Here is a 14,919-nt window from a genome sequence, read left to right on the forward strand (position 1 = left end):
AACGATCTCAGTATACAGGATTTGGTCAGTAACAGTAAGATGGTAATATGTATGGTGATAATATTCCTCCTTGTAACCTGGTATTATTACATAGTTACATAGTTACATAGTTAGTACGGTCAAAAAAAGACATATGTCCATCAAGTTCAACCAGGGAATTAAGGGGTAGGGGTGTGGCGCGATATTGGGGAAGGGATGGGATTTTATATTTCTTCATAAGCATTAATGTTATTTTGTTCCAGGAATGTATCTAATCCTGTTTTAAAGCTGTTAATTTTTCCTGCTGTGACCAGTTCCTGAGGTAGACTGTTCCATAAGTTCACAGTTCTCATGGTAAAGAAGGCGTGTCGCCCCTTGAGACTAAACTTTTTCTTCTCCAGACGGAGGGAGTGCCCCCTCGTCCTTTGGGGGGGTTTAACCTGGAACAGTTTTTCTCCATATTTTTTGTATGGGCCATTTATATACTTATATACGTTTATAATATCCCCCTTAAACGTCTCTTCTCAAGACTAAACAATTGTAACTCCTTTAATCGCTCCTCATAGCTAAGATGTTCTATGCCCCATATTAGTTTAGTCGCACGTCTCTGCACCCTTTCCAACTCCGCAGTGTCCCTTTTATGGACAGGTGCCCAAAACTGAACAGCATATTCCAGGTGAGGCCGTACCAATGCTTTATAAAGGGGGAGTATTATGTCCCTGTCCCTTGAGTCCATACCTCTTTTGATACATGACAATATCCTGCTGGCTTTGGAAGCAGCAGCCTGACATTGCATGCTATTCTGTAGTCTGTGATCTACAAGTACACCCAGATCCTTCTCTACCAGTGACTCTGCCAGTTTAATCCCCCCTAAGACATACGATGCATGCAGGTTATTAGTACCCAGATGCATAACTTTACATTTATCCACATTGAACCTCATTTGCCAAGTGGAGGCCCAGACACTTAGTCTATCCAAGTCATCTTGTAACTTATACACATCCTCTATAGACTGTACCGTGCTACAAAGCTTGGTGTCATCTGCAAAGATAGAAACAGAGCTGTTAATACCATCCTCTATATCATTGATAAATAAATTAAACAACAGCGGTCCCAGTACTGAACCTTGGGGTACACCACTAATAACCGGGGACCAATCAGAGTACGAATCATTGACCACCACTCTCTGGGTACGATCCATGAGCCAGTGTTCAATCCAGTTACAAACTAAAATTTCCAAACCCAAAGACCTTAACTTACCTGTCAGACATCTATGAGGGACAGTATCAAACGCTTTGGCAAAATCCAGAAACACTATATCCACAGCCATTCCTCTATATACAGAGCCCCCCTCTATATCCACAGCCCCTCTATATACACAGCCCCCCCTCTATATACACAGCCCCCCTCTATATCCACAGCCATTCCTCTGTCAAGGCTTCTACTCACCTCTTCATAAAAGCAAATTAGATTGGTTTGACAACTTCTATCCTTAGTAAACCCATGCTGGTTATCACTTATAATACAATTATCCCCTATGTATTCCTGTATGTAATCCCTTATAAGTCCTTCAAACAATTTACCCACAATGCACGTTAAACTTACCGGTCTATAGTTTCCTGGGGAAGACCTAGAGCCCTTTTTGAAGATTGCCACCACATTCGCCTTGCGCCAGTCCCTTGGCACAATACCAGACACCAGAGAATCTCTAAATATCATGAACAGGGGTACAGATATTACTGAACTTACCTCTCTAAGAACTCTTGGGTGCAATCCATCTGGCCCTGGAGATTTGCTTACATTTATATCACTTAACTTACCTTGTACCATCTCTACATTAAGCCAGTTCAGTACATTACATGATGTGTTACCAGCACTGACCTGGCCAATGTCAGCTCCTTCTTCCTTAGTATATACAGAACTAAAGAACCCATTCAGTAGCTCCGCCTTCTCTTGATCGCCTGTGACAACCTCCCCATTATCATTATTAAGGGGTCCTACATGCTCTGTCCTTGGTTTTTTTGCATTTATATATCTAAAAAAATATTTAGGATTAGTTTTGCTTTCTTTGGCCACCTGTCTCTCATTTTGAATTTTTGCTGTTTTTATTACATTTTTACAGATTTTATTAAGCTCTTTGTACTGTTTAAATGTTATCGCCGACCCATCAGATTTGTATTTTTTGAAGGCTATTTTTTTGTTGTTTATTGCTCTTTTAACATCATGTGTCAGCCATGTAGGATTTAGTTTTAATCGTTTATATTTGTTCCCCTTTGGTATATATTTAGCTGTATAGTTATTTAGAGTTGATTTAAAGATGTCCCATTTACCTTCTGTAACAGTATTTGACAACACCTCCCCCCAGTCTATGTCCTGTAGTGCAGCCCTCAGCCCAGGGAAGTTTGCCTTTTTAAAGTTATATGTTTTTGCCTTCCCCGCCTGTCTTTGTTTTCTACATTTTAAGTCAAAAGTAACTATATTGTGGTCGCTATTACCAAGGTTTTCCCGCACAGTTACATTACCAACCAGCTCTGCGTTGTTGGAAATGATCAGATCCAACAAGGCATCACTTCTTGTTGGGTCCTCCACAAACTGGCCCATAAAATTATCCTGCAATAAATTTAGGAATTGTCACCCCTTTGTAGTTTTAGCCACCCCCGGACCCCAATCTATATCTGGATAGTTAAAATCTCCCATTATTACCACTGTACCTGCCCGGGCGGCCCTCTCTATTTGTTTATGCAGCCTACCTTCTGTCTCTTCAGTGATATTAGGGGGTCTGTAGATTACCCCAAATATTATTTTTTCAGTATTTCCCTCCTTTTGTAATTCTACCCACAATGATTCCACATCCTCAGAATCATTACACACTATGGCATCGTTCACACTGACTTTCATACCACTTCTTACATACAGACTCCACCACCTTTTCTGTTCATTCTATCCTTGCGAAACAATGTAAACCCCTGCAGATTGACAGCCCAGTCATGCGAGGAGTCCAGCCATGTCTCAGTGACCCCAACTATATCAATATGTTCCTCCAGTATCAAGGCCTCAAGCTCCCCAATTTTATTTGCTAGGCTTCTGGCATTTGTGAACATACACTTTACATTTCCATCCTTTATGTTATTGGGGTTAATGGGATTCAAGGGTGTAAGTTTTATTTTCCTATGAAGCCTATTCCTATTAACTATTCTAACCCCTCCCTCCGCTCCACCCCCAGGTACATTTATAATTCCCATCTCTCTATCTACATTATCTTCCCCCTCTTTGCTGTAGATTCCCTCCCCCCAAGTCCCTAGTATTGGTAATATTGGTCTTGGTATACAGGATTTGGTCAGTAACAGTATGATGGTAATATGTATGGTGATAATATTGCTTAATGTATTATGGTATTATTGATCTCAGTATACAGGATTTGGTCAGTAACTGTACAATTATAATATTAATGGTGATAATATTTCCTCCTTGTATACTTGTGTTATTGGTCTCAGTATACAGGATTTGGTCAGTAATAGTAGGTTGGTAATATGTATGGTAATAATATTCCTCCTTGTATACTGGTATCATTGGTAATATTGGTCTCAGTATACAGGTTTTGGTCAGTCACAGTATGATGGTAATATGTATGGTGATAATATTCCTTAATGTATTATGGTATTATAGATCTCAGTATACAGGATTTGGTAAGTATCTGTACAATTATAATATTAATGGTGATAATATTTCCTGCTTGTATACTTGTGTTATTGGTCTCAGTATACAGAATTTGGTCAGTAATAGTAGGTTGGTAATATGTATGGTGATATTTCTTTCTTCTATCTATAAATCTCTATTTTTTCCCCAGTTATGTATTCTATTTTACCCAGCTATGATTCCCAAGTTTAGATGTGGCGAACTTGATGTGCTGTGGATTCGTGGGTCCAATAAAGTCGGCTGTGTTAATTTTTTACTTTCGCACAACTCTCATTAAAAGGGTTGTCCAGCAAAAATGATTTTTTCTAAAAAATATGCCCGACTGCTTCCTTAAAGGGGTATTCCAGGAAAAAAAATTTTTTTTATATATCAACTGGCTCCAGATTTTTAAATTACTTATATAAAAAAATCTTAATCCTTCCAATAATTATCAGCTGCTGAAAATGAGTTGCTCTCTTCTGTCTGGCAACAGTGCTCTCTGCTTGTCTTGGGAACTGCACGGAGTAGAAGAGGTTTGCTATGGGGATTTGCTTCTACTCTGGACAGTTCCCGAGACAGGTGTCATCAGAGAGCACTTAGACAGAAAAGAACAACTCAATTTCAGCTCATAAGTACTGAAAGGATTAAGATTTTTTTTATAGAAGTAATTTACAAATCTGTTACTTTCTGGAGCCAGTTGATTATATATATATATATATATATATATATATATATATATATATATATATATATATATATGTGTATATATGAGGATACATCTGTTTATTTTAACCGGTTTCAGATCCCAGTAAAAGAGGAACTTATACAGTGATCCCTCAACTTACAATAGTTTCAACATACATTGGTCTTTTCTGGACCATTGTAACTTGAAACCAGACTCAACATACAATGCTACGGAATCTGCGAAACGTGTCAATGGCTGGAAGAACCGACCAATCAGAATGGACATTCACTGGTAAAACCCTGTATTAATGAAGAGCATACACTCACTGGTGTCTGGTAGCGCCCCCTACAGTACAGGGAGGTATTACATGTTCTGTACTCTTTACCTGTGCCAGGGTTAGTTGCTCCTTTGGACACCAGGTGAGGGCGGCTCCATTTTACTTTTTTTTTTAGGACATTGCGTGTTCTGTACAGGACCCTGAAGAAGCTTCTGTCCTCTACATAAACCAGTGTTTCCCAAAGAGGGTGCCTTCAGCTGTTGCAAAACTACAATTCCGGGCATGCTGGGAGTTGTAGTTTTGCAACAGCTAGATGCACCCTTATTGGGAAAACAATGAAATAGACAGTGATTACAGCTCCCAGCAGATCTTTCTTACTGTTATATGTAAGGATTTGCTTTATCTGTATTAGTTATCTACTTATTTTTCTTTAATCCTCACTTTTTCCTATTTTTGGACGACATTTTGGTGGCTTCAGAACCAATTACCAGGTTTCCATAGAGTTATGGTCTCAACATACAATGGTTTCAACATACAATGGTCGTCCTGGAACCAATTAATATTGTAACTTGAGGGACCACTGTAGTTATTTTTCTGGAGTCTGTAGGAGGCTGAAGATTTGTGGGTGAAGGGAAAGGCCCTTGTCCAGTCCTCTAGGTCTGTTACACCTAATTCTCTTTCCCATGTATTAGTGACTGGTTGGTACAACCTATCTATCTCCCTCCCAGAACTGTGAGAAGTAAAATACAAAGACCGTGTACTAGCACCTTGTGTTTTACCCAAGGATTAACTGGAGAAAACAACCAATAGAGATTGATGTCTCTGTAGATTGTCCGTTCACCTTGTGTGAGTAAGAAGAGCGATTATCGCCTTAAATCCAAGAGAAGGGTACCATGATGGGAGGCAGCTGCCATGCCTGGAGGGTTGCAGGAAACAGGGCAACCTGTCCTGAGAGAAATCTGTAGTAGAATCAAAGCAACCCCTTGAACCTGGTGCTGCTGCCACAATGGTGAATTATGTGATCTAGAGATCAAACGAATGCGTCTTGAACAGCGTTTATTGAAGGAGTTTAAGAAAAAAAAAGAAAAAGAAAAAAAAATTGCGTAATTGCATTTTTTATTTTATCCCTTTAATAAATGCTATTGATTTATAGCATATAACTTGAACCTGGCAGCCAGTACAGGACAGGATAACAATCTCTTGTGTGTGGATGACGAAGGCTGGACAACACCTGAGATAATTATCAATTTTGGCCAACCATAATCTGTAAATTACTTATGTATGACCACCAGCAACAGTTAAGTCTGGCATGTTTTTGTCACAATAGTTCCTACTTTGTAAATAGATACAAGGACGGGCACCACCTGACACCATATAGGTATGTACTGGGTGCAAACAGTTGCTAAAACATGATACAAAAGGAACTGAAGAAAAAAGCTAGCAACCAAACAGATGCACACCATGAGTAAAAAATGTGTGAATGTACAAATAACTTTATTGATGACACATATTGCCGCTACCAAAAAAGGAGAGTATACAACCAATTAAAAACATTTAAAAACACATCATACTGGCAGAGGGATGTAGTCACACACAAAGGGAAACAAATAACCCCTGACGACAAATGGAAGCAGTCCCAAACCACAATACACAAAAGAAATAATCAAATTCCAAAATATGGGTCACTATAGCAAATAAATAGTAATATAATTCAGACTAGAAAAATGTCCACAATAACAAAGAATAAATACCCCCTATAAATGATGCCAAATCTAGACCAATAGTGTAAAAAGTGCAAAGGTGTAAATAAATATAAGTACTGAATAATACTAGTCTGTGTCTGTAAAGTAGTTACCGCTCAGGAACCCAAATATGTAACTGTGAATGTCGGGACTGCCTACATCTCTGTGTGGTTGAGAAAAGACCCCTGTGTTGTTGAGAAAAGACCCCACGTGTTTCGGCTCCAGCAATGGAGGCTTCATCAGGAGTTCCTACTTTGTGGCCAAGTCCTATGCATATGGCTAGTCTTACTGTAAACTACAGGATGGTATCAACATCACTTAAATACCTCTTGACAGCTCCTAAATCCCTCCATCATCACTTCCTTCCTGACAGCTGTCAGATACTTCCCCTCACCACCCAGCTACACCCTCCTTGTTCCTCCTTGCACCCCAAATACACAAAGATCTGCTGAGGATATCATTTCTGCCTTAAAGAGTACCTCTCATGATCTTGTTACATTTTTTAATCCTTCCAGTTTACTGAACCTATCCTGATAAACCACCCCCTACCTTTGTTTAAATTATTTGTTAGTTTTCTGCTCAATGTCAGTCAGATTCACAGACTGGGAAGGGGCGTTACCCAGCAAGCGTGACATCATCTGAAGCCATACAGGGGAGAACTTCCCTCCTCACTCTGCTACACACACCCCAGAGCAGTTCAGTGTGTGAGATGAGCTATGATTGGATAAGGCTGCACACCTCCCCTCAGAATTTCCTGTTTTTGGACTTCTGCCATGCCAGCAGGAGTCCAAAGTCTGTGAAAAAGATGGGGGAAAATGTGTTCTGGACAAGTAGGGAGACACCTAGTGGCAGCTTTTTTTAAACACAAATAATACATAATACAAACTTCATTTTTATTTTTTTTAAACAAAGTACATTTTTTTATGCGAGTGCCCATTTAACTATTTTATCACTGAACTCCAGGTCCATTAGAGGAGTCCTTACAATGAATAACTACACAGTTATAACACTTCCCTGACACACACGGGACCATCAACGAAGGTATGCTTCAAGAAAGGATGATCTAGAGACATCATGGGAAATGTAAGCTGCATTAGGAGAGCCATATCAGAGCAGAAGGTCTTTTTCACCCTTTTCAGCAAATTGGTCAAATGTTCAATACTTGGCAATGTGTAACTAAAAAACAAACAAACAATCTTGAAGGTAAATTTAAATAGATAGATTTTTTATTTCTAGAACTATTTTATAATAATATAAAGTATCTACAGGTTGTTTGTAACTCAGAATTAGTACAATATAATTGTATGTACACAGTATATAAACCAGCAGAACAGTGATGGAAACTGAATAGTACTGGATAAATAATGTAAGGTATTTACACGGTGTGTGCAGCTCACAATTCTATAGGTTTTAACCTTGGTTCAGTACACGATATGTATTGTTCTGTATGCACATTCTGGCCACACCAGAAAACAAGAGAAGCCAATTCTGGATCAGCACATTGGGGGTCATTTACAAAGAGTGGTGTGAATTCTTAACTATTTTAGAGAACAAAATTGGCTGTAATAGTTGCAGACGTGCCAACTTTATCCAACGGCACATGGACTTTGATAAATTTTGCTGATGCAATTTCTAAAAAAAAGTTGCAGATTTTGTGCAGACATTGGACTTTTGTGTGAAAAGTCGCATATACCCCGACTCAAAAGTAACACAGAATATGTAGGGCAGGGCTGAATTGATCTGAGAAATCGTCTACAGTGACCCCCCCCCGACCTACGATGGCCCCGACATACGATCATTTCAACATACGATGGCCTCTCATCGTTATGTTAAAGGCAGCATCAACATACGGTGCTTTTGTATGTCGGGGCCATCGCATAAACGGATAGCCGTTTACGGTGCCCCGTGTGGTCCGCTGACGATCACTTACCTGTCCTCAGGGATCCAGCGCTTCCTCTTCGGGATCCCCTGCATCGTCGGCGCTCTCCATCGTCGTCATCACGTCGCTGCGCACGCCGTCCCGTCATTCAATAGGAGCATCGTGCGTAACTACGTGATGGCGGCGACGGAGAGCGAGGATGCCGGGGAAGCAGAGGGCTTGCCGGAGCGTTAGGGACACCCCGGGGAAGCGGTGACAGCGATGGAAGGCGACATCCAGGGCAGCGGTGACGGTCTGGAGAGGCGGGGACATGCGAGTATAACCTCCCATACCAGTGGTCTTCAACCTGCGGACCTCCAGATGTTGCAAAACTACAACTCCCAGCATGCCCTGACAGCCAACGGCTGTCCGGGCATGCTGGGTGTTGTAGATTTGCAACATCTGGAGGTATGCAGGTTGTAGACCACTGTCCTATACTTTACATTGCACGGATCCCTCAACATACGATGGTTTCAACAAACGATGGTCCATTTGGAACGGATTATCATCGTATGTTGAGGGACCACTGTATTTCTGGGATCATGCGACAATTTTGCGACATTGGCATTTAATGATTACCTATCTGAACAAGCCCAAGCTACATAGGAAAATGTATGGTCTAGTGGTATATAGATATGCAAATACAGAACCAAACAAGAAAAAAAAACACTGATTAAGACCAGAGTATAAATATAGTATTTCTTTATTTTCAAAATAACATACAGTTCAATAAAATCACAAAATTACATATATATGACACGGGGGGGCATAGAAGAAATGGGTACCGGGGGAAGGGTGATACTGATTGGGCTAATACCCATGTAAAAAATGCATGCAAAAGAAAGGGATAGATAACCCAATAAAGAAAAAAGGAAAATGTATATAGAACAATGGTGGGCCTACATGAGCGGACCTACATTAATAAATCACAAATGGGAGAACAGTCCCATAGATTGCTATAATTGCCGGGTCATGTTTCCAAAATAACCACCACAGATATACTGTATAAAGTGACAGAGTGTAGCAGCAAATGTGCTCACAATTAATCACTGGGAAAAAGCATGCAGAGTATCGTATTTATCGGCGTATAACGTCGTCATTGCGCAGTGCCATGCAGCACATCGCAACGACGCAGGGGAAGCACACCGGAGGCCTGAAGCAGCGCGGACCCGACCCCGGCAACAGGTAATTATGCAACCGGGGATGGGGAAGGCAACGGGGCAGCGGCGCCGGCAATGGGTGCCGCTGCCCCTTCTCTCCCCTTGGCTATCGGCGCCGCTGCCCCATTGTCGGCACCGATAGTCAGGGGGAGAGAACGGGCTGCGGCGCCGATAGCCAGCGGGAGAGAAGCGGCGGCAGCAGGGCTCTAGACCCCAGGAAAGGCAGGGGGAGAGAAGCAGGCAGCGACGGCCTCTCTCCCCCTGCCTTTCCTGGGGGTGTATCGGGGTATACGCATGCACACACACGCACCCTCATTTTACCAAGGATATTTGGGTAAAAAACTTTTTTTACCCAAATATCCTTGGTAAAATAAGGGTGCGTGTTATAGGCCGGTGCGTGGTATACCCCGATAAATACGGTATACAACACAAGGTAGTGTCCCCCAACCCCAGTTACCCACCACACCACAGCTCCAGCACGTTTTGTTGTACAGGCTTTGTCCAGGAGTCCCTCCCCCAGTACCCATTCCTTCTATGCCCCCTGTGTCATATATATGTGATTTTGTGATTTTATTGAACTATTTGTTATTTTGAAAATAAAGAAATATATTTTATATTTATACTCTGGTCTTAAAATCTGTTTTTTTTTTCCTTGTTTGACATTCGCATTTAGTAAATCAGTGACCACTGTACAAAGTGCTTTAAATGGGTAAAAATCATGGAAACGTTTCTAAAGCAATTGTGCAACATTTTGCACGACAAACATACAGAAAAAAGCCATTTAAAAATCTTTCTAAATGTCTTGATTAATTCCCCCCCCCCCCATTATACCTATTGTCCTGTATGTATATAGTGGCTATACCAGCAGGACAGTGTTTTCATGGAGTATGACATAAGATGTAATATTAAATCACTACAGGATAAGTGTACATAGGGGCCGCAACTGAAGAAGAGAAGTCATTTCTCGAATAGAATACTGGTAACTCTGTATCAGTACAAGATACCTGATGCCCTGTATGGACATTGTGGCCACATCAGCAGAACAGCTTGGGAACATAACACAGAATGTAACATTGAATCAGACCATAATAAGCAATGTCCTGTATGTACAAAGGGCAACACCAGCAGAATAATTTAGGATGGAGACTTTAGTTGCATACAGAAGGCGTTAAATATTGTCTCATCTATAGGGGCCTAAAAACAGGCGAAGAGGAAGATTTTTGCCACGTGTCACTCTCTTTATCTGCATGTAATAAAGGAGTGAGAGAATCTCGTGGCCAGAAATATTCCACAGGAGTAGGAACATGACGGGAAAAGGGCTGTGAGTGGGGACGGGAATGAGAGGAGGGTTGTGAAGAATGAGAAGAAAGAGGTTTTGATGGGGGAAAGGAAGTGGATGGGGAATGGGAATATGTGTGGGGAAATAAAGTAGATAGAGGGGGGTACAGAATATCTTTTATCACAGAAGTTACTCTTTCCCTGCAAAGAAACCTCTGTTCCAGGGTCATTTTTTCCATCAATGGAACAAGTGAGAGGAAGAAGTTTCTACATTCATTGAGAGTTTCCAGCAACTCTTTGCCATCCAATCGCTCGAATCTTAAATTCACCTCAGTCCTAAATCCTGTGAAATTATCTTCCAGTCTCTGAAAACCATCCCCAATGACAGCTTTCAGAGTATCGTGTTCATTCTGATTCCTACGACAAGCTCTATTCCTCCGTAACACCCGGGTGACAGCGCTGCTTACACGACGGCATGGAGCGTTAAATGTTGAGGCTGAAGGAGGTGCTGGCTGGGGAATGTCACTGACCCCTTCGGCAGCTTTTGTGGCACATGGCTCCCTGGAAGTCTCTTCTTCTGTCACCACTTCAGGAAGAGCCCTTGTGCTGCCATGTGCGGTTCTGAAAAAACATTGAATATAGTGGGTAAATAGAGGCTAATAAATACAAAACAAGTTCGTACAGTATCTCATATAAGTGAGTGCATCCCTCACATCTTTTCCTGTGATAAAGAAATGACACACTCTGCTACAACGTAAAGTAGTGAGTGCACGGCCTGTAAAACCGTGTTTAATGTTGTGTCAAATTACTTAAAGGGCTACTCCACTGCTCAGCGTTTGGAACAAAATGTTCCAAACGCTTAGAATCGGCGCTGGGAGCTCGTGACGTCATAGCCCCACCCCCTCATGATGTCCCGCCCTGCCCTCTAAATGCAAGTCTATGGAAGGGGGCGTGACGGCTGTCATGCCCCCTCCCATAGAATTTCATTGAGGGGGTGGGGCGTGACGACATAATGGGCGGGGCTATGAAGTCACAAGCTCCCGGTGCCGGCTCTAAGCGTTCGGAACATTTTGTTCCAAATGATGAGCAGCGGAGTAACCCTTTAACACACATCCATTAATGTCTAAACCTTGTCAACAAAAGTGAGTGAAAATGTCCAAATTGGGCCCAATGTGTCAATATTTTGTAGGGCCATTAGATTTTACCATATATAACACGTAGGAAACCAGTTATATTTCTCTTTCCTCTACACTTTGGTTTGTTGAGTAACTTATTCCCTGTCACTGCTGCTAACACAGAGGATGTAGATAGGAAAAAAGCTCTTTGGTTTTCAGTTTATCTTCCTGCATTCATAAGTGAGCAGGAGCAAAAACTACCATAGTTATCATTTATTCCCTCAACATTTGGCCAGTGTGTAAGCTTTTTTTTTTACTGAGCACCAATCTATTTTTACTGCCCTTAAAATCTAGTGAAACCCCTTGGTTTATTCATGAACAATAGACATTTTCCCAACTACACGATAGGTAATGCATGTGTGATGACTTGGTCACGACAACGTGGTAAGTGAATTATACTTCATCCAATGATCGTCACTACAATCTCATTGATCATGGAGTATGAACAGAGCAGCAGGTTATTTAATGCACAGATACTCTAACTGTATCTGACAGTATATGTACAAAGGTGAGCACTGCTGTCAGCAATCTGCATTTTTTCCACAGAAATAAAACATGATGGAATACTCCTGCATGTAATTCCTGTGGATATGTGTATAACATTATTAGTCATAATACGTCATTTTAGTTTAAAGGCCCATTCACACTACGTACTTTCCGATTAGAACCCCAATTTGGTGCAGCATCCTCCCATTGTTTTCTACAAAATTTCTGTGGCGGAAATTCCGGATCCCAGAATGAACGTTTATTCTTTCAGCCAAATCCGCTTGGAAATTCATTGCATTGCCATCTATGAAACACTGGCTACTGAAGGAAATCTCCAGAGATTCCGTAGTGTGAATGAGCCCTAATAATACAAGATATACTTACTGTCGTTGCTCAAAGCACTTCCTCAGGAATTGCAGTCTTTTAGCAAATTTGTATTCTGTCCGTCTAATAGGCTCTGAGCCATTTTGCACATTAGAATCCATCCGGAGATCCCGAATGAAGCGGTCACGGAAGGACCGCCACCTCCTCTGTATAAATAAGCCTATTCAAATAGAAAGCAATTAGATTTTTATTGAAAGGAAAAAAAAATATTTTTACAAAACCCCACAACATTCTTATTAGGACCTACCAATATTCGATTGCTTCTGGGATGACATTTCAATGAAGTCTGGAAGTAAAGCAACAAAAATTTCCAGCCAAAGACCCCGAGTCACAGATAAGTCAGAGTGTTGGGGGTCTTCCTTGTCCCACAGTGGTGGCCGATGCTCCACCATAGTAATAAGATGTTCATTATTAATGTATGGCATGGATTCATCGCCTTCCTCTCCTTCTTCTGAGGGCCTTAAATGAACCTATAAAGCGAAAAAAAATTGTACATGCTTTAGAGGAAATCTGTGCAACCACTGAAAATGTATCCTTTATTTTTTAACCATTAAAGTTTCCATCAAGGTAAAAAGGACCACCAAGACAGAGTTTTTCATACCTTTAAGGCTGGGTTCACACCACGTTTTTGCTATTCAGTTCCCGTATCAGGTTTTTGATAAAAAAAAAAAAGGATTCCTCAAAACTGTATCAAAACGAGTGTACAAATTTTAATCCGTATATGGTTGAAAAATGATGTCCGATTGCATCCGTTTTTTTAAGAAGAAAAAAAGTATATGTTTTTAACTTTCCCTCCATTATGAATAAAGTTTCACTTCTTTGATTGAAATTCCAAAAAAACTGTGCAAAGTCAAAAACCGTATAGTGAAAACTGGATGGAACCGTACGCATATACGGTTCTATACAGTTCCCATTGACTCCAATGTTTAAAAAAAAAAACGTATGTTTCAATACGGTTTTTCACCAAAAAAGGAGATTTTTTACACATACCGTAAAATCTTTTTCTCAGAAGCTCCATTGGGGGAAACAGGAACCATGGGTATATCTTGCTGCCACTAGGAGGCTGCCACTAGGCATACAAAAAAAGAATTCGGCCCCTCCCAGCAAGGTATACCCCACCTACTGCCTTAGAGACACTCAGTTTTAGTCCCAAAGCAATAGGAGGAACCTAAAAATACATAGTCCAGAGGGCGCCCAGTCAAAACTACAAACCAACAGACTGACAGGCGACCAAAACTCAGATCACAACTAACAACACAGGGTGGGAGCTGTGTCCCCCAATGGAGCTTCTGAGAAAAAGATTTTACGGTAAGTGTAAATTCAGCTCCATTGGGGGACGCAGGAACCGTGGGACATACCAAAGCAGTCCCCGGGAGTGGGAAAACCATGTAATCCAGAATCAAGCGGACGGCAGAGCCACCGCTGCCTGCAAAACTTTACGCCCTAAAGAGGCGTCGGCGGATGCAGAAGTGTGCACTTGGTAAAACTTGGTGAACATGTGCACCGAAGACCAAGTAGCCGCCTTACACACCTGTAGGGCTGAAGCCCTGTTAAAGACCGCCCAAGAGGCCCCTACAGAGCGAGTGGAGTGAGCCGTAACCCGGAAGGGAGGATCCTTCCCCTTGGAACGGTATGTTTCAGAAATGGCAGACTGGATCCATCTGGAGTTGGTGGCCTTAGAAGCTGGCAAACCCTTGCGTCGGCCCTCCGGAAGGACAAACAGCGATTCTGACCGTCGGAAAGAAGAGGTGGCTTTGAGGTAAACTCGTAGGGCTCGTACCACATCCAGATTGTGGAAAGAACGCTCCGAAGGATGAGACGGAGCAGGGCAGAAGGAAGGGAGAACGATATCCTCGTCCAGATGAAAAGACGAAACCACCTTCGGATTAAAAGAAGGAACCGGTTGACGTACTGCCTTGTCTTGATGAAGAATGAGGAAGGGAGGTTGACAAGAAAGAGCTGCCAATTCCGTCACCTGACGGATCAAGGTCACAGCTACCAAAAAGGGGACCTTCCAGGAAAGGAAACAGAGAGAAATATCGCGGATAGGCTCCAACGGAACGGATTGCAAGGCACTCAGAACCAAATTCAAGTCCCAAGGGGGAGTAGGAGAGCTGTAGCGAGGAATCTCGTGAGCAACTCCTTGGAGGAAGGTGCGAA

General features: G+C 41.7%; 1 protein-coding gene across 4 annotated transcripts in view; it reads right to left on the minus strand.

The window, feature by feature from the left end:
* Nucleotides 1-6,135: 6,135 nt before the first annotated feature.
* The window catches only part of LOC130282792 (uncharacterized), an 83,058-nt gene continuing 74,274 nt past the window's right edge, over nucleotides 6,136-14,919 (minus strand). For 2 of the 4 annotated variants that reach the window (XM_056531530.1, XM_056531529.1), the window contains exons 11-13: nucleotides 13,007-13,229; nucleotides 12,760-12,919; nucleotides 9,997-11,335 (exon numbers count right to left, since the gene is read on the minus strand). In XM_056531530.1, the coding sequence (XP_056387505.1) occupies nucleotides 10,621-11,335; nucleotides 12,760-12,919; nucleotides 13,007-13,229 (1,098 nt within the window). In that variant the 3' untranslated portion in view covers nucleotides 9,997-10,620. Of the gene's footprint in view, nucleotides 7,535-9,995; nucleotides 11,336-12,759; nucleotides 12,920-13,006; nucleotides 13,230-14,919 lie in introns of those variants that run through there. The other 2 variants (XM_056531532.1, XM_056531533.1) reach the window with 2 other exon arrangements.

The sequence above is a fragment of the Hyla sarda genome, chromosome 7 (assembly GCF_029499605.1).
Source record: "Hyla sarda isolate aHylSar1 chromosome 7, aHylSar1.hap1, whole genome shotgun sequence".
Lineage (NCBI taxonomy): Eukaryota > Metazoa > Chordata > Amphibia > Anura > Hylidae > Hyla > Hyla sarda.